The sequence below is a fragment of the Nannospalax galili genome, unplaced genomic scaffold (genome assembly GCF_000622305.1).
Source record: "Nannospalax galili isolate Female #2095 unplaced genomic scaffold, S.galili_v1.0 scaffold1560, whole genome shotgun sequence".
NCBI lineage: Eukaryota > Metazoa > Chordata > Mammalia > Rodentia > Spalacidae > Nannospalax > Nannospalax galili.
In genome coordinates this window covers 103,555-123,581 of record NW_008346640.1, presented here as the reverse complement: position 1 = coordinate 123,581, position 20,027 = coordinate 103,555, and the positions used below count along the sequence as shown (strand labels likewise).

Below are 20,027 nucleotides of genomic sequence, written 5' to 3'. Positions count from 1 at the left end.
CAAAGGAACAATTGATCAAGAAGATATTTCAGTTGTGAACATATATGCATCAAATCTAGTGCACCCAACTTCGTAAAAACAACACTACAGGACTTTAAGACACAGACTAACCTCAACTCAGTAGTAGTAGGGGACTTCAATACCACACTGTCTCCAGTAGACAAGTCAATTTAACAAAGAATAAATAGAGATATCTGAATTAAAGGACCTCATACATCAAATGGATCTAATAGACATCTACCAAATATTCCATCCAAGCACCTAGGATACTTTCTATTCAACACCCCATGGAACTTACTCTAAAACTGGCCACATACTGGAGCACAAAACAAAACTCAATCAATACAAAAAATGGAAATAATTTCATGCATTCTATCAGAACACAATGCAATAAAGCTTAAAATCAACACCGTAGGAAACTTTAGTAACTACATGAACTCATGGAGATTAAACAACACATTCCTGAATGATGAGTGGGTCAAAGAATAAATTCAGAAAGAACTAAAAGCGTATCTGGAACTAAAAGGATAGTGCAACACAACAAATCCTCTGGGACATTTAAAAAAGCAGTCCTAAGAGGGAAGTTTATAGCTCAGAGTGCCTACATTAAAAAATTAGCACAAATACATAACTTAATCTTGCAACTCAAGACCCTGGAATTCAAGAACAAATGAAGCTGAAACCCATCAAAGGAGAAGAAATAACAAAAATCAGAGCAGAAATTAATGAAATAAGAAAAAAGAAAACAATACAAAGAATAAATTCATCTAAGAGTTTATTTTGAAAAGATAAAAAGATAGACCCTTAGCCCAGTTAACCAAAAGAAACAGCAAATCCAAATCAACAAAATCAGAGGTGAAAGGGGAAACATCACAGCAGACATCAAAAAGATATAGAATATTATAAGGTAATACTTTAAAAACCTATACTCTATTAAATTTGAAAATCTATAACAAATGGATGATTATCTAAAATCATGGGAACCACCAAAACTAAACCAAGAAGAGATCAACAGCATAAACAGATCCATAACATATAGGGAAATTGAAAGAGTAATACAAAACTTCCCAACTAAAAAATGACAAAGCCCAGATGGATTTGTAGTAGAATTCTACCAGACATTTGAAGACGATCTACAACTAATACTCTCAAATTATTCCAAAAGATAGAAACAGAGGGAGAGCTCCCAAATTCCTTCTACAATGCCAGCATCATCCTAATACCCAAACTAGGCACAACAAAAAATAATTTATAGACCCATACCCTTAATGAATATTGATTCAAAAATTTCAACAAAATATTTGCAAGCCATATACAGACACACATTAAAAAGATCATACACCATGATCAAGTTGGCTTTATTCCAGAAATGCAGGGATGGTTTCCTATAAATAAGTCAATAATGTTATAAATCGCATAAATTGACTCAAAGACAAAAATAGCACAGTCATCTCGATAGATGCAGACAAGGCCTTTGGCAAAATTCAACATACATTAATGTTCAAAGTCCTAGAGGGAACTGGATTGTAGGGAACATATTTCAACATAATTAAAGCCATATTTGACAAACCCACAGCCAACATCATTCTAAATGGAGAACACCTGGAATCATTCTCATTAAAATCTGGAAGCAGGAAAGGCTCTTATGCACACTACTTTTTAAATATAGTACTTGAAGCTCTTGCTAGAGCAATAAGACAATAAAAAGAAATTAAAGGAGTAGTAATTGGAAAATGAGGTCAAATTATTCCTATTTACAGATAATATGATATTATACCCAAGAGATCCCAAAATCCCTTGAGAAGGCTTCTAGAAATGGTTAACACTTTCAGCAAGGTGACTGGTTACAAACTTAATCTAAAAAAAATCAGCGAAGCTTTTCTAAATACCAATAACAAGCAATAAAACAAAGAACATATGGAAACCCTCTAATTCACAATAGCCTCAAAAAATAAAATATCTAGGAATAAACTTGACTAAAGACATTAAAGATCTCTACAATGAAAAATTTAAATCTTTGAAGAAAGATTGAGGAAGACACCAGAAGATGGAAGGACCTCCCATGCTCATGGATTAGAAGAATTAATATTGTGAAAATGACCACCCTATTAAAAGCAATATATAGATTCAATACAATGCCAATCAAAATATCCAAGATATTCATCATAGAATTAGGAAAAAAGCATCCTAAATTTCATATGGACTCACAAAATATCCCAGATAACCAAAGCAATTTTGAGCACAAAGAGCAATGCTGGGTATATCACCATACCAGATCTCAAACTTTATTACAGAGCTATAGTCATGAAAACAGCACGGTACTGGCACAAAAACAGACACACAGATGAACATCATTGAAGACCCAAACTTGAGTGCACGCAATTTCAGCCACCTGATATTTGACAAAGGGGCTAAGAACACACAATGGAGGACAGACAGCATCTTCAACAAGTGGTACTGGTAAACCTGGATCTCCACCTGTAGAAGAATGAAACTAGACACTTAACCTTTCACCTTGCACGAAAGTCAGCTCCAAATGGATCAAAATCCTCAATCTGAAAACTGAAACTTTGAAACTGTTAGAAGTAAACATAGACAGTAATCTATGAGATACAGGTGTGGGAAAGGACTTTCTAATTTGGATATTAGAGTCAACAATCAACATGTAGGATCTCATTAAACTAAAAATCTTCTGTACTGCAAAAGAAACAACCAAGGAAATATAAAGAAAACCCAGAGTGTGAGAAAATCTTTACCAGTGACGCATCTGACAGAGGTTTAACATCCAGAATCATAAAGAACTCAAAAAACAGGGAATCAAGAAAACAAATCACCCAGTTAAAAAGTGGGCTGTGAACCTGAACAGAGAGTTCTCAAAAGAAAAAATAAAGATGGCTAAGAAGCACTTTAAAAAGTGTTCAACATCATTAGTAATTAGGGCAATGCAAATTAAAACCACCTTATTACTTCATCTTGCCCCAGCCAGACTGGCCAAGATCAAGAGAACAAATGATACCAAATGCTGGAGAGGATGTGGAGAAAGGAGAACACTCATTCACTGCTGGAGGGATTGCAAACTTGTGCAACCACTATGGAAAGCAGTGTGGGGAGCTCTTAAAACCCAAAACAAACCTACCATAAGACCCAATTATACCACTCCTTGGCATATACTCAAAGGACTCATCCTACTGCAGAGATCCATGTGTGTTGCTGCTTTTTTCACAATAGCTAGGAAATGGAATCAACTTAAGTGTCCCTTAACTGACAAGTGGGTAATGAAAATGTGGTACATTTACACAATAGAGTTCTACTCAGGGGTAAAGAAAAAACACAATCATGAAATTGGCAGATAAATGGATGGACCTAGAAAGTGTTATACTAAGTGAAGTAACAAAGACTCAGAAAAACAAAGGACATATGTTCTCCCTTATTTGTGGATTCTAGCACCAAATTCTTATATGTGACTGCAATAGCCAGGAAACTTGGAAGGAACCAGGGAGATAAAGGGAAAGAAGGACCCTGAGAAGAACAGTAGGAAGCAGGTGTTAACAAGCTGAAAATAGATAGGGGTACTTAAATGGGAGGGTGGGAGGGAGGGTTATACAAGGAACTATGGGGGTGAAGGGGAAGAAGCAGCTCAAGAGAGGGGAGACCATTAGGAACAGATATTTTCAAGAGAGGAATGGGAAAAATGGGGGTACTTTAACTGGGAAGGAAGGGTTAGACAGGGAGAGAGAGGAGAGATAAATAATGCCTATCTGGTGTAAAAAACTAGCAGTAAATGTATTAATTCAAAAGCCTACTGAAAAATTACACATATAATAACTCTATATGCATCTATGTATATAGCTAAAGGCTATATAACAACAAGAACGAGAACAACAATAACAGTACCAAACGGGAGAAGCCTCCCATTGAGTTGTTGGCCAGGATAGTCCAAGAGATTTCCAAAATTACACAGGCTATTTCCACAGCCCTTGATTGCCTTCCAGAACTTGAAGACAAGACTCTATTGATGAAGATAGGTCATACTTTGAACACAGGACTTGGAGCAATGGAGCTAAAATTGACGTGAAAGCCACCTCCCTATGAGGTTACCTCTCATAGATTTGGAGGACGCTATGCGAGCTGCTAAGGGAGAACATCAACGGATGGTCCAACCTCAGCTTTAAGTCCTAATAACCACAACAATGCCTGGCACAGTGAACTACATTGGTGCAGTAGTGGCATTTTTATCTTGGGGGCAATCAAGAGCTACCTAATTGAATTTAAAGCCACTCATGGGAAGGAACAAATGTGTGGTACTATAAGTACAGTCAGATATATGTGGCTGGAGATGTAATAGATCTTAGAGAAAATCCCCAAGGCTGTCACATCCCTAGACAAATGTAATTTCTTACTATGTTCTAGATATGGACCCTTATATTTATAGATGAGTCTTTCAGTCGCCACTCATCAAAGCTTCTTTTGCGACAGATGAAGACTATTATAGAGTTCCACATCTGGTCATACACAGAGACTGTGTATGCCCAACCCTAAGTGACACATCTACAAGGGAACCTCTACATCTAAGGCTCATGAAACATATGGAAGAGGGTGCAGAGAGAACACTAATGCATCTCTCTCATCATCAAAGCTCTCTCATGAAACAGAGGGAAATGAACCCAGGGCTCAGGGGCCGTTGCAGAAGAGGGAACAGAAAGATTATAAGAGTCAGGGAAAAACATGCATGGCCATATGGAAATGGAGTCCTAGAGGCTCCTGGGACCTTGCACATATTAACTTACAGCAATGGTCTCAGTATGTGCAAGACCCATGCAAACTCAAGCAGACAAAAATCTCACCATAGAACTGTGGAAATGTACAGCATTTAGCTGAAGAGCTATGGGGCAGCTGATTACTGCTGGGTAAGCAAGGGCTGATCTTTAAGGAAGTGACTCTATACAGGCTGAGTAGACCCCAGCAGTTGAACGTGCACTGAGGGAATGTTAGAGACCACTAACCTGGTTCATACACCTTAACATAAATGAAAGAATGCATGAAATCCAGAGGCACGGCGAGGGGGTAGGGGCCACGGGAGGATGCTGAAAGGGAAGAGGGGAAATATATATATGATGTGTATGAAATGCACAAAAAATCAATAAAAATGTGTGACTAGCATAAATGCAGGGCTTAAATAAAAGATTAGCATAAGTAAAAAATAAAAAGATTGTGTAGGTCGTTTCTGATTTTTAAATAAGGCCCGTAAGTGAAAATCTCTAGAAAATCACACTTACAGAGCTTGAGTGAACTCTTGTTTGATCTGACAGTGCCTCTGGCAGAGTCCTGCTTCTGATCAGGGTCCTGCAGGTTCAGAAGACAACTCAACCGGATACACATGTCCCTGCTGCAAACCCGCCTGATTCCTTTTTTTTTTTCCTTCTCGTGTCCTTCATTGTGCTCACTGAGAGGCTCGAGTCTACGTGAGCAACTTCTTATTCTGCACCAACCATCAGCCCAGAACGCCTTTACCACTGGTGTTCATCCTTGACTTTCTAAAATCGTTTCTGATAGACTGTAGAGCTATGACCTACTCCAGATGTTCCAGATTCTGTCTGTCTCTGTGTCTCTGTCACTGTCTCTCTCCTTAAAGTTCTTTAACCCTTGCCAAAAGGACTACGATCATCCTGTAAAGGGGTTAAATCCGTAGACTCTGCCTGAAAATGTATAGACTTCTGGATACTAATCCTCTTTGTGCCACTAACTTGTAAATATTGCTTGGAAATGTGTCAGCCTTGGTTTCTGTAAGTCAAAGTTAAGAATGACAGCACCCATTATAGCTTTCTTATGAAAATAAAAAGCATTCCAATTTATCATCAACTTGGAGTGCTACATACCACACAGCAGTGAGTGCTCTTTGATTCTGAAGAGGTAAACTTTTGAATAGCCCAGATCATGGCAGATCCACTCAGTGCAGTAACAACCACAAAAGACAGAATCTGCCTCTCCCGGGTTCAATTGTAATTTGCTTTACTATAGTTCTGAGAGGAAATTATTCTGGCAATATTTGGAATATTGGATATTTCTTCATTTATAACTCTAAACAGTGATGAATGTACACCGTGTACTGAACCTACCATGTGTTTACCTGCCACAAGTGCATCTGATTTTGACATATTGCACAGGTGTGTGTGCTCTGGACGACACTGACGGGGAGAATACAGTTACCTTTTCTGTGTGAGCAAATGGTTCTAAACTTTTTTGAAAATCGAATCAAATCTTAAAAGAACTGGGGGGGGAGAGGGAGAGAGAAGGAGAGAGGTAGAGAGCAAGAGAGAATCTAAATCATCACAGGCATTGGAGACAATGTGACCTTTAACAAAGGGGCTCACATTCACACTTGGAGGCCAAGGAGGGAGTCTTCTTTTAGCTTTTAAGAAATGAATATTACAGACTAAGTCCTGACTTTAGGTAAGAGAGACATAATTTATGTCTATCTGCCTTTTATGGAGAACTGGAGATCTGTTTGGGGTGGTCTCCCAAGGATGTCTTCATGGAAGGAAGAACTGACCTGCCCTCTTCATAGATATTATTTCTTGGGCAACAGATAAGATTGTAGCAGAGCTGAAAGTTTTATGACTTTCAGATGGTTGAGCAATACTCTCCAGGAAGTTTGCCCATCCAGGCAACCACAAACGAATTTTCCAGTCAGGGCTTTTGGGATCTGAGAGGGCTCTTGGTAGACAGAGAAACATAGAGAGTGGAACTAGGGGAACCACAAGCCAGCTCATCTAACCCTCAGTGTTCGAAGTGTGGTGTCTCACAGAAAGCCACAAACAGGCATATTTAGAATCAGTAGAAAGCATAAATCAATTAGTAAGTGAATAAAAAATGGAAACTTCCCTAGTTATAAGAGGTTGCATATAAAACAGATGCAAAAACAGGCAATATGGCCAGTTATTGAGAACAAATGAGATATCACGAGGCTAAGGTTTATTATTAAGGCAAAGTTTCGCTTAAACTAAGGCTACCTCAGGTACATCTCCTTTTGATTACAGCTTCAAAGACCGAGGAGATAGCTCACTGGGTAAAGTCCTGCTCTGCAAGCACCAGGACTCACATTTCATCCCCAGCATCCATGTAAAAAGCCAGGCAGGGAAGCACATGTCTGTAATTCTGGAGCTGGGAAAGGAGCTGCGAGGGTCCTAGAGCTCACTGGCCAGTCAGAAGCCAAAATGTGGATTCTTATTCAGCGAGAGACCTTGTCCCAAAGTTAGGTGGAGAGTGCGTTGAGATTCCGTCTTAAAAATTAGGTGGAGAGTGACACAGTGGACAGTCATCTTTGGCTTCCACATGCACACCCATGCGTGAATCCAACCACACACACATGTGCACAGACATGCATACACCACGCACACACTAAAACCCAAGCATGACCATTCTCATTCATCATGATGATACGCATGCTGACTTCAGAGGGTAGCCCTGAAATCCTCAGCTGGGTCTCCCCTCGGTCATGGCATTTTCTCTCTGCTATAGGCCCAGCAGGGAAAGCTAACACCTCCCAATAAAAGCAAGAGTAAACTTCCTTGTGGGACAGTGGGGCAGGTGATTCAGGCTTATCAAGAAGGCAGCTCCTTTTGAAGTGCTCTCGTGGAAGCTCTGCCCAAGCCCTTCAGAGCCAGGCTGCCTTCCAAGTAAACACGGTTGCTAGGAAGAGCCTTTGACGCCCGGTTCAGAAGAGAGGGGAAGAAATTAGAGTTACCAGCCTTGGGGGATTTGCAGGCTTTTCTGAGATTAGAGAAACCAATGCAGACATTTCTCCTGGAACACCGTCAGCTCCTCACGCTCCCCACGTGGGCCCTTCACCCTGCCTGCTGTAAGGAGGCTTCTGAGACTCGTTCAAGCCAGTTAGGGAAACTGCTTCAAGTGAGCATGGGAACACAAACACGTGAGCTCGCAAAGGCCTTACTTCTTCTCTCCTTTGAACCATTCGAAGGCTGGCGGTGGCACACCTGCGCCTTCGCATCTTATCAGTCCGCTGCGTCCCGGGGTCACCGTGCCAGACTTAATTTCCTGAATCGTAGGCGCAACTGGAAAAGAAACAAAAACAGGCTGGTGGGTAAAGAGAAGTAATCTTCGGCAGAGACACCACACACACACACACACACACACACACACACACACACACACATTTGTATTCCTTCTGTATGCCAAGCGATCTCATGCCCGATAGGCCAACGCATCACAGCGCCGGCGTTTTGTGCTTCAAACACAAGACCAGCCATTTTCAGCTCCATTTTTCAAGTTGGACAATAGATGGATATTCTCTGGGAGTGCTGAGTAAATGCAATACATTTTGGCCTGACTTCCTATTGGAAAAATAGCACGGTTAGGCGAGCACTTCATCTGTATCCCGGTCAAACTATGCCCCGGTCATAGCTCTTCTTTATTGAGTGGTCACTGGGCAGCCCGCCACTGGCTGTGAGTTGTATGTCCCTGATTTCCTCACAGTAATGCTCTGAGTTAGATGGTATGGTTCCTAGTTTACAAGTGTGAAAACTCAAATTCAGAGAAGTTAAATAATTTCTGCAGCATCATTTAAATAGCTACTTCAATGCAGATTTGAAGTCAGTCATGGAGACTCAAGGAGGGTTCGGTATTCTCGGTTTTTCTGCTTTAGCCATGAATGGCTGCCACATGACATGTCCATCTCCACAGACCCTGAGCCCATTTTATTTTATTATTATACACAGTTGGAACCCATCCTCCTCAGGCTGTCTGCTAAGATCTCATTATTTTATGTGCATGAGTGTATTGCCTGCATGTATGTGCACCCATGTTTTGCAATGCCTGCAGAGGACAGAAGAGGCTGTCAGATCCCCTGGAACTGGAATTACGAACAGTTGTTAGCTGCAATGTGGGTGCTGGGATTTGAACCCAGGTCTTCTGCAAGAACAGCCGGTGTTCTTAACCGCTGAGCCATCTCTCCAGCCCCCTAGAGCCCATTTTAGATGCCCCCAGCCCCATAGGCCTCATTGTGACTCCAGCTAATACAGGCCTCTCTTCATGAATTGCCACTGGAAACTCAAACCATACCCTTCATTCACCAAATAGTTATTGAGCCTTCAACCCGGGCCAGGCATTTCTAAAAGTTCAACAAAGTCAAATTCCTGACATGACCAGATGAACATTCTAGATAGGGGAGGGCATGGAGACCAACCATAGACAGCAAATGTGGTAACTGAATAGTCTAAATACAAGAGTCACTGGCCACTGTGTTGTGGAAAGGCCAGTCTGGGACCAGAAGGGGAGACGAGGAATGAGGTTGGGACTGTCTGAGCAAGGCACATGCTGCACAGCCGTCACACAGGGATGGGGAGCGGGGTGGAAAGTGGCTGGGTTTGGGATCCACTGCAAAGCTGGAGCCAATAGCACATCTTGGCAGAGTGAGAGATGAGTGATGAGGAGGCCAGAGCAACTGCGTTGGCTTAGGCAGCTTGAAGGTGTGCCAGACTCGGAGACGGGAGGGGCCACGCAGAAGGAATTGGAGGGAAATGTAGGAATTGGATGAATATGAGCATTTGCGTTTCTACCAAGTTTTCAACATGACACATAGTTTAAATAACACTGTATAGTTCAATATAACTGGAAAGTTGAAGACAACACAAATACAAGCCAATTAGAACAGCTGACCCAAGTGTGTGCAGTGGATGTATGTGATGTTTCTGTGGAAAACTATGAGAAGTATATGGTTTAATGTGATTTTATTCCAATATATGAAAACATACAAACAATAAACACTCTTATGGAAGAACATCACCTTTCTTTCAAAAACTGCCTGACTGAATTCAGCATTTTCTATTTCAAAATTATAACATCTCTATCCTCTGCAACATGACTCTGAAGAGTAAAGATTCAGTTTATGGTTTGGGAAAAATAATTGCACTGCAATATTTTTTATTGGCGTACTTGCTGATAACTTGATGAAAAATGATGAGACTCTTTTCCAAAGATGTTTGGAGAAAATCTTGCACATACAATTAAATATCTGCACATTCATATGTGTAAGATCCCCAAAGCAATGTGAGGGGCCACTGAGTAATTCTGAACTCTTTTGTTAAGCAAGGAGTCATGTCCCTTGCAGAATTGATTCAAATATACAGAAGACCTCTATAACAAGTCCCCTGACCCATCGATTGTTATGTCCCCGCTTGCCTGAGAGAGGCACAGGTAAGAAGGCCCATTCTCAGAGACCTTCACCCCCCACCCCATCACATGCACAGGCTGTGATCATTTATGGTATTCAACTATTATTGAAGATAAAATAACTATATGCAACAGGCACTCCAGCACAGGCTTCTATTGATGACCTGGTTAGTTTAATGACTCTCCCGTTTGTCAAGGGGGCCATGACTCATTACAAACAAAGGCATGAAATCCGGAACATTGCCTGAAAAGCCAGGCGTAATGAACCTAAATGAGAACCTAATTCATCATTAAATGGCTTTTATACAGTCCGGTGTGCAGATGGCCAGGCACTGCGTGTTTTACCACCAAAGTTAAAGAGACAGGATCCTGCTATTTGGAAGAATGTGGGCTGTACTGATGAACAGAAAGACAAAATGTCACATGGAAGTACACATAGAGAAGGTGAGAAAGCTAAGTGGTCTGTGCAAGAAAATGTGCTAAGGGCATTTGTGATGTAGAGCAATGCAGCGGGTGGGCTGTGGGGCAGTCGTGTGTGACGGGGCTCTCCTAGGGATCTCATTTTGTGTCTACAGTTACAAACTTGAACCTAAAGGCTCTACTGATTTTCTTAGAGACATGAAAATAAATGTTACTTAATTGCATTACTGCGCATCTCTTGGAAAACGGTGAGGAACGGGATTCATCTAAGTGTGTAACTTCATTTATTCATCAGTTAAAATCTGGTATTAGAGAGCTCATTGATGAAAAAAATAATACAGTTCTTGGCCTGGAAGAGCTGTCACAGATGGATACAAACTCAGATGGATGTGAAGAAGGAGAGCCAAGTGTGGTTGGAGGTCATTGATCATTTGATAATATTTAAATAGAGAATTGAACGGTGGGAGAACGTGCCCAGTGGTAGATTCAAGAGCCGGGGCTGTGAGCAGAAACCTCAATCGAGGCCTTGCTTCCATGGGTGGGCCTGTGGTTGTTGTCTGTGAGGTGTTTTCTTATTTGATAATTTATGTGGGAGGGTCCAGTTCAGTGGGCATGGTGCCAGCCCCGAGCAGGTGTTGGTCCTGAGTTGTATAAGAAAGCAGGTTGAGCCACAGGTCCAAGGATCAAGTTAACAAGCAGAGTTCCTCCACAGTCTGTGCCACAGCTCCTCCCTCTAGGTCCCTACTTTATTTCCTGCCCTGACTTCCCTCAGTGATGGACTGCTGTTTGAAAGTGTAAGGTGAACTCTTCTCTCCCCAAGCTGGTTTTGGTCAGTGTTTTGTCACAGCAACAGAAAGCAAACAAGGGCAGGGGTTACCTAAAGTGAAAAGTAGTCAGTGTGCTCTTTGGAGCCCAGGGTCCTGCTTGCTTCTCGTTTGCTCTGTTAAGTTCCACAACCAAAAGCAACTTGGTGAAAAACGGGTTATTTGGCTTCACGTTGCTGTCTACCATCAAAGGAAGCCCCAGCAAGCACTCAAGTCAGGAACCTAGAGGCAGACACTGAAGCAGGGACCATGGAGGAACGCTGCTCACTGGCTTGCTTCCCCTGGCTGCTAAGCTACCGTTCTTATACAGCCCAGGCTATAAAAGGGATGCCCAGGGATGCGCCCACAGTGAGCTGGACCCTCCTACATCAATTAGCAATTCAGGCAATGCCCCACAGGTATGTTCACAGGCCAAGGTGATGGAGGAAAGTCTTCAGTTGAGATTCCCTCTTCCCAAGTATGTTAAGTTCACGATCAAGATTAGCCATCACATCCAGTGAAACGGTCAATAGCTTTGCGAGGCCAGGGAGAGGATCCGGGGACACATGCAACTGTGACCCTGGCTTTGTAGTGTCTGAGAGTCATGGTAAAGACTTCGGATGCCCTTCTATGAAGATGCAGTTTGAGCCTCTTTTAGTAGAGGATTTGTGTTTACTCATATTGTGAAGACTCATTGGCTGCTGTCTAGAATAGTGTGCAGAGCAGGTGGGGCAGTTGGGAACTGTTCTGATAACCCTCAGGACGATGATAAAGTCATTGGTCATGCTACAAAATGGCTAGGAATTATGAAAAATTGAATTTTAATCATTGGTCATGTTGGGCCTAACTCACTGACATCCAGTTGATCATCAACAACTGGACATTTTTAGTGAAAATCCTAGTTTATGGAATTTAAAACCTGCTATTATGTGTAAGCCTGAGATGTCTGATTACACAGGTGGGTTTCTTGTCCACATTGCTTCGCATTGTCATGTCAACATCCACATCACAAATCTCCTCCTGGATGGAGACTTTAAAAAACTATTTTCCACAGAATTCCAGAAGGCTTTGAGTTTCTTATGGAATTGATATTTTTCTCAGATATATTCTGAACTATTAGATCATTGGTGTGTTGGATCTCTTAAGGCATCTTTTGCATATTTGATCCAATGATTGTAATTTATAACATGAACAACCATTATTGATGTCTCAGGCAGGCAGTGCTCATGAGTTCTGCAGTCCTTAGAGACTTTGGGGAAGACGTTCCGAGTATTTGCATTGGAAGGGCTATGGTTCTCAATTCCTTGAAATAAATGTCCTTGACAACAATTATGACCAATCAAATTTCCAGCCAAATCTTTAACTCTTTAAATCATAAATCTGCTTAGCAAAGTTGTCAAAAATAGCAAATATGTATATATATATATATCACTGGAGCATGGTCAGTCTAGCTAGCACCACTCCCTTTAAAGACGACCAGCTCTCCCTCAGCCAGCAACGATCATCTGCCAATAGTTCCTCAACTAAGATTGGGTCTTTTTTCCCTTTTCCCAGTTCTATGCTGGGATTTTGTCAGGTCTGAGTTTGCATGGCTCTGTACATGCTGCCACAATTGCTCTAAGTTCATATGAGCAGGTTCCCAGCCACCCAGAAAACTCTATTTCCTGTGGTCCTGTGGTCATCCACCACCCCCGGCTCTTACAGTCTTTCCACCCCCTCTTCCACAGTGGTTTATGAGCCCTGGGTGGCAGGGTTTTGATATAGGTGTCCTACCCAGGGATATGCACTCTGAAGTCTACATTTTAGCCAATTGTAGCCTTCCGTGTTAATCACCCTTTGTTGCATGAGGAAGCTTCAGTGGTGAGAATTGAAAGATGCGTTAATATTTTCTCTATCCCCTCTTCCACTCTGTTCCATGAGCCTTAGGTATAAAGGTTCCATTGTAGATGTATCACTTAGGGCTGGGCATCTCACAGACACTTAGTTCTCTGTGTGATCAGTTGTGGACTCTGTAATAGTCTTTGTCTGTTGCAAAAAGAAGGTTCTTTGATAAGTGCTAAGAGGTATACTTGTCTATAATATAAGAATATATATTTAGCATACAGTGGGAAATTATGTTTGTCCAGGGATTGTGATATAGGGTTTTCTCTAGGATCTGCAACCTCTCTAGCCATGTGCATTTGGCTATGTTTATAGTAGCACACATGAGTTCCCTCCCATTGATTAGACCTTAATTCCGATTAGATAGCTATTGATTACCCCCAAGATAAAAGTTCCACTACAGCATCAACAGAGGTAGTTTGCTGTGAAGGTCATTGCTCTGGTTATTTGGGTTTACAGCTTGGTAGGACCACTGATAGATTTTCTCCCTTAGCGGCATGCGTAGTGTCCTCTGGAACTATGAGAGCTACTCTTCAGGGAGGAGGCCTCCAGGTCAGTCTTGCCGTCTGCTACAAGTCCTGTGTCCAAAGTATGTCCTTTCTTCAGTAATGGGTCTCACCTTCAAGTTCTGGGAGGCAATCAAGGACTGTGGCTGGTCTGAGTACAGAGGTATCAAGATATAGTGGGCTTAGGAGGCTAGTCCAGAGGTCTCAGGTGGGATGGGCGTCCAGGCCCAAAGTAGGAATGAGGACAGTGTGGGGAGAGACCGGTCAGGGTTCAGGAAAATCAAGATGCACTGGGTGGGATCTGACTTATCAGAGTAGTCAGGAGGCCTCAGGCAGACTAGTAGGAAGGAGCCTAGGCCCAAGGTAGGGATGAAGACAGGTTGGGAGGGTCAAATTAGTTAGGTAGAGAAGGTGTAGGCTCTGGAGCAGGAGAACATGCTGGTCAGGGTACAGGGGATGAAGATGCAGTGGGCCGGGCCGGGTCTCAGCCGGGAAGAACAGGAGAGAACCTAGGCCTAAGGCAAGCGTGGGAACAGTATAAGGGAGGGTCCAACAGCCGGAAAGTAGCAACTCTACGGTAAACTGTGCCACGCTTTAAGAAATTAGACTGGCCCCTTTCTTGGAAAAGTGATTTCATGATAAACTTGAGTGACTGCTCACAAGCCCATCTCTTTCGTCACTAGAGTCTCCACATCCCTGTGAGTTTTGTCCCTGTGCTCAGTGCAAGCCTTATCTAAGTAGGTCGTGCAGGAACTGACATGATTCTTCTTGTGTTTCTGTTTTAGAAACTACATTTCACTCCGTAGAGACTGGATTTTATTCTGTTCAAATGTAATATTTTGATAACAGCAAAGTATGCACAGAGAAAGTAAATACTTGAGCCTCTCAAATTCATGGGAACAACAGCATTCTTTGCGGTAACTCATAGGTGTACACTGCTGACATTTAAGCACAATACCCTTGTGCCAAATTGTACGTGCCAGTAAGTGGAGTGAAAAACAGTCAATTTCACGGGAGTGTCATTAGACAGATGTAGATGTGTGGAAAGAACAGATGTTGGGGAAAGCCAGCAAAAAGGTCAACAAGGGGTATTCAACACCTGTATGATTCGACGCTCAGCAAAGAGGACTCTCTCCTTTTCGTTTGCTCTGTGGGGCGAGTTTGCATTGTTTGGCCTGTCAGTTCAGGATGAAGATAATGAAAGGTTCTTCATCCAAAACTCCAGGCTCTGCAGGTGCAGGCCATGGAATCTCTACTTGGCACTGGAAAGCCTAATCATTATTTTCTTAGTGACATGACAATAGTCCAAAGACCTTCGTCTTCTTTTGTCACTGTCGGTGGGAGATTTGGTTACTCACAGCCTTGTTAGAAAAAGTGAGCAGACTTCCAAAACTAAGGTGGGCGAAATGAAACTTTGGAGATACAACAACCAAAAGTTCACTATTATCCACATAGCTCAAGGTGATGGACAGTGGTGGGGCCATAGCATTAAGCAGCTACAGTACAGAAGTATGCCCGAGAAGAAACGGAAGTGTGGACTTCCCAAAGAGAAGGAAACCATAGAGAAGTCAGCCCTGCAGAATTTAAGCGGTAAGTATGTATCTTGGTTTTGACTTAAATCCCAGAATTTTTCAGTTAAAATAAAGCAGTCTTGGTCATAGCATACAAGACAAGCTCCATCCTTTGTGTGTGCATGCGTGTGTGTCCAAACCCAGAGCCTTGTGCTTGCTATGCAGGCAAGCAAGTGCTATACCACTGAGCTATACCTGAGCCTCTCGATACATGACTATTACAGATGGATATGATGACAATTGAAAAATTTTCTTTGGAGACAGGCAGAAACTTAGTCTACAAATAATGACATTCTTTCAGAGTCTTTCTATTTCATAGAAACATACTACAAGGTCAGCAACCTTTCTGAAGGGAAATATGTCCTTGGTTTATAAATAAATTTAGCTCCAAGGGGAGCTAATAACATAGCATATTATTGCTGAGAAAAATAAAGTTAACATAATCATAATATGAATCAAAACCAAACTACCAAGATATATAGTTAAATCCTAGTAGCATGATTTAAGGCTATTTACACTAATTCACCCTCTGGTCAGTGTTCACAGGGGATGGAAGCAATATAGCTTGTAATGTACCTCCACCCTTCTCCAAACCTTGACTTCTAGACAGAGGGGACAGAGCCAGGACCCTCTACTTGCAGTCAGGGCAGATCAGCTCCACCACTGCCGAGTTAACTCTTCGACATCTCAGTTTTGTCACTTGTAAAATAAATAGCGCCTACTTCCCAGGCCTGCTGCGCGGAAAATAGGAGGCAACTCATCCGGAGCTCGCCTTAGCGCTTCACATGGCGTTTCCAGTCGATAAAAACACTAGCTAAAATAGAAATTATTACCAGAGACCAAGCGGCATTACCTTGCTCCCTTCCTGAGCGCGAGATTGTCAAGATACAAAAAACAAAATGGATTTTTTAAACATTGCATTCTTCTTATCCTAACAGCCTGTGGTTAACTTGGTTGGAAGTTAGTTTAGTATTTTATACTTTTTCCTCTCCCGGAATTCCACACACATCCTGCTTTTTAATATAGTTAGTCAAGGAAATCTACTCAGAAGACAGATGGGTAGACCTTGCCTTGGGTCTGCTTGGCAAAGGAATAAGATGCGTGCGCCTCACAATGAGACCAACGCAGAAAACACGTCTGTCTAAAGCTACATCTTCTTTTCTGACTCACACCGTGCCGGGGTGTTCTTTGGTGGGCATGGTACAATCAATGCACTGATTCAATCAAGTGTTCGATGAGGTCATTTTCTTTTTCATAGGAAAGACAGTGATTAACAGAATTCCACATGTAAACCTGAATTTATGTGTTTATCAAGTGTTTCCTGTACAATATGACAATGATTTAGGGTATGATCCCTGATTCTCTTGTATTCCCAGAATTGCAGAGAAAATAAAGTATTTGGTTAAAAAAAGATTTGTAAAACAAAGATACATGATTGTCTATGAAATTTGATTTTAGGTGCATTAGTGAAGGCCCTGGTCTGGTCCCTTAAACTCACAAAGAAAAATATGTTCATGATTTGAAACTACAACACAAGTGATTCTGTTCCTAAGCTTCAGTTTAAACCATTAGTATTTAACTATTTAAAGGGGTTGAATATTCTAAAATTTTATATTGCAGTATAAATATCATGAAATTGCGGTAGTGAAGGAATGTAATTGTGGGAACTCATTGGAAGAGAGAGATGGAGGATAAATGCGGGTGGGGAGACGGTTGGATTATTTGTGATTCATGACGAATTAGAGGAAATTGCAGAAAGGGAAGGTTTAGAACAAGCGAGCTCTTAGGCAGACTTCCTTCGCACGCACACAGTTTGACCTGGCCAGAACTGGCCAAGCCGCAGAGCGATAGTGGGCTCTTGTCTACAGCGCTCACCCTGGAGACGCAGCCACTGTAAAACAGGTCTGAGGCTTATTGCATTACCAGCGGTAGCCACAGGAATTAAATGATCCAATGTTTTCTAGACTCTTATTCTTCAGATTTGTTCATGAGGCGACCTCTGGGCTGCTGTTGCTGAAATCATAGCATGTGACTGGTCTGCATACAGTGGGCAAATCTGGAGGAGTCATAAAGCCCTGACTCTCCAAAAGCAGGTTGCCTCACAGCACACCTGACTCTCCAAAAGCAGGTTGCCTCACAGCACACGCAGGCTCACATCAATGCAATGTATTCCTTTAAAGGATTAGCACAGTGAAAAACAAAAATTCTCTGGGCAAAAAATACAACATATTCCTTTCATCATGAATTTCATGACATACAAATGATTTTAGTGAACCTTCAGAAAGACCACAAAAGTGCAGATCTTTCTTTAGATTTACCTGTAAAATGTGGTAATGTTAATGGGATTTCTTCCATAGGAAACATGTTTCTAGCGTATTAATTAAGAGCATATTGTACTAATTTTTATTATGGTTATTGTTATGACTGTTATAAAAAAGACTGGTATTGATTTCTCAAAATGTGATTGTACTAGAACTGTATATATATTAAGATTCTTACAACCAGTGAACCTAGTCAATGACTAGTAGCAGCGTCTGTGGTGATGAAGGGTTTCCTTAGGCTGAATCCTCATGGGATTCTTTTTCCTCTGACCTCAGGGCCAACTTCTTCCAAAAGCCCCACAATGCATGTGAGGGCACCAGGAAGCCGTGGGCTGGAAGGATTTCTGCCCTCACAGAATAAGAATAGAATCGCTTTCTTAGTAGAATGAATGGTTTATTATTTCTTCTTGTGACTGTGGCCTTCCGTAATCTTAAAATAGAACATTAAAAAGTTTATTAAAATTCAGCTACTAAATTGTTTAATTCTGAAAAATGAATAATTCATATTGCTAATGTAGTCTAAAGAATCATTTTCCAAACACACTGTCTTAAGGAAGAATAAAGAAACTTTGAGTAGCTAGAAAGAGATAGAGAAGTTAAAGAAAAACACAACTAACGTTGCAGGAAAAGACTTCGAAGTGAGTATTCCTTTGTCCTTGCATCTCTCTCTATCAGATGACCAAGGGAGGATGACAGAAGTCTAGGAAGATTGTAAAAAACATGTCCAGTGAAGGACAAACTAAATTCCTACCACATCAGTGACTCTAACCATCAGGGTGAAAAGGACGAGTTGGAGAGGAGAGGGTTGTTTGTTCTCAATGGACGGATACAGTTCTTTAATGGAGAAGGTGCAGTGGTTGTTGACTGTGGCAGCTGTGCGCTCACAAATGGGGGTGTGAGGAAGCAGAGTAGACCACAAGCAGCCCAGACACAAGGCTCAGGGTCAGAACCCTGGTCACCCCTTCCTGCAGCTAGCTAGCTCCATCTTCAGAAAGTTCAACAACCTCCCAAGACAGTGTCACCAAGTGTTCAAACACAGGATCCAGTGGGGTACAATTTACACCAAAACTGTAGCACCCTCAAAGAAAACGAACGTTAAACTAGAATCACTCCTACATCTCTGTGTATTTTGAGGTGGGAGCCAGACATATACTCATCTGTAGATTCTGAAAGATGTGTTATGGTGTCTCCACATGGGTCAGAGAGTAAGATGCAGATACAGGCTTGTCATGAACTCATTAACAAGGATCTAGAGGGAAGGGATGTCGAATGGAGAAATAACCTTTCCCATATAAATGATACTATGATTGCTTTTCTAGCCATGGAGAAAGAAAATCTGAACCAAGAAAGTAAGTGATCGGAACCAAGAAACCAGAAGGGAACCAGAGCCTGCCAGGAGCGAGGCTTGCGACCAGAGGCTGTGGGAGCACACTGCATAGAAAACTTTAATCTTCAAAAGAAAGGGTATGAGTTTATTGGGGTCTTGGAATAGTTTACAAGGAAAAAATGTCATCCTTTGGACAATGACTAAATAAAACCATGGTGTGAGGAAACTGCCTAACAGCAAAAATAACTTGACACTGACTGAAGCATGTCAAGAAAGAAGAAGTCTAAGAAAAGAAGCTTACATCAGCAAGAGCAGCAACACATACACGGTCAGTGGACGTGCTGGTCCTTCCTTCTCACAAACATCCCTATAAATGCAGCTAACACTGTCCGCATGGTTTTGGCTTCAACCTCACGCAGGCCCCTCACTCCGAATTAACTAGATCCTCTGCACTTAGTGCTCCCCTTGCAAAGCCTGATGCTGACCAGTTACTGCATTACCTGGTCATCAGTGTCATCAGAATACACGGTGATGACCTTAGAGAGTCTATCCTTGAGCTGACAAACACATCTGGATTCTGACGGCCATTGCATAAGCCAACATGACCTTTGGTATTTCAAAACTCATTTTAATGGACACATGAATTGCAGCAGTGAGTATAAGGTAGAGTGTGTTAATAGCTACTGCGCGCCTACAAGGCCCAGGGACTGAGCCCTTCCTGTGCTTCTATGTTCACAGTTCGGCCTTGAGGTGCTGGCTTTCCCCAGTCCTTCCAGTTGGTCCTCGTTCCCTTGGCATGTTCTTTGACTTTTTCTGTCAGTCCATGTGACGTCCCCATCCCTCAGCGGGACCTGGCTTCTCCTGTCAAACTCTATCAAATATACTACAGTCCACGAGGCCTCCAGTGATGTCACCTTCTCGCTACCTCTGTGACCACGTCATGTCCTCCCTCTCTCCCCTCCCTCTCCCCTTTCCTCTCCCCCTCCCTCTCCCTCACCCCCTGTCCCTCT

General features: G+C 42.1%; 1 protein-coding gene across 1 annotated transcript in view; it reads right to left on the bottom strand.

Annotated features, from left to right (window-relative positions):
• The window catches only part of LOC103742095 (neuronal growth regulator 1), a 280,876-nt gene that overhangs the window by 171,334 nt on the left and 89,515 nt on the right, over nt 1–20,027 (bottom strand). The window contains exon 3 of the mRNA XM_008843070.1: nt 7,952–8,072. Coding sequence (XP_008841292.1) covers nt 7,952–8,072 — 121 coding nt within the window. The remainder of the gene's footprint in view (nt 1–7,951; nt 8,073–20,027) is intronic.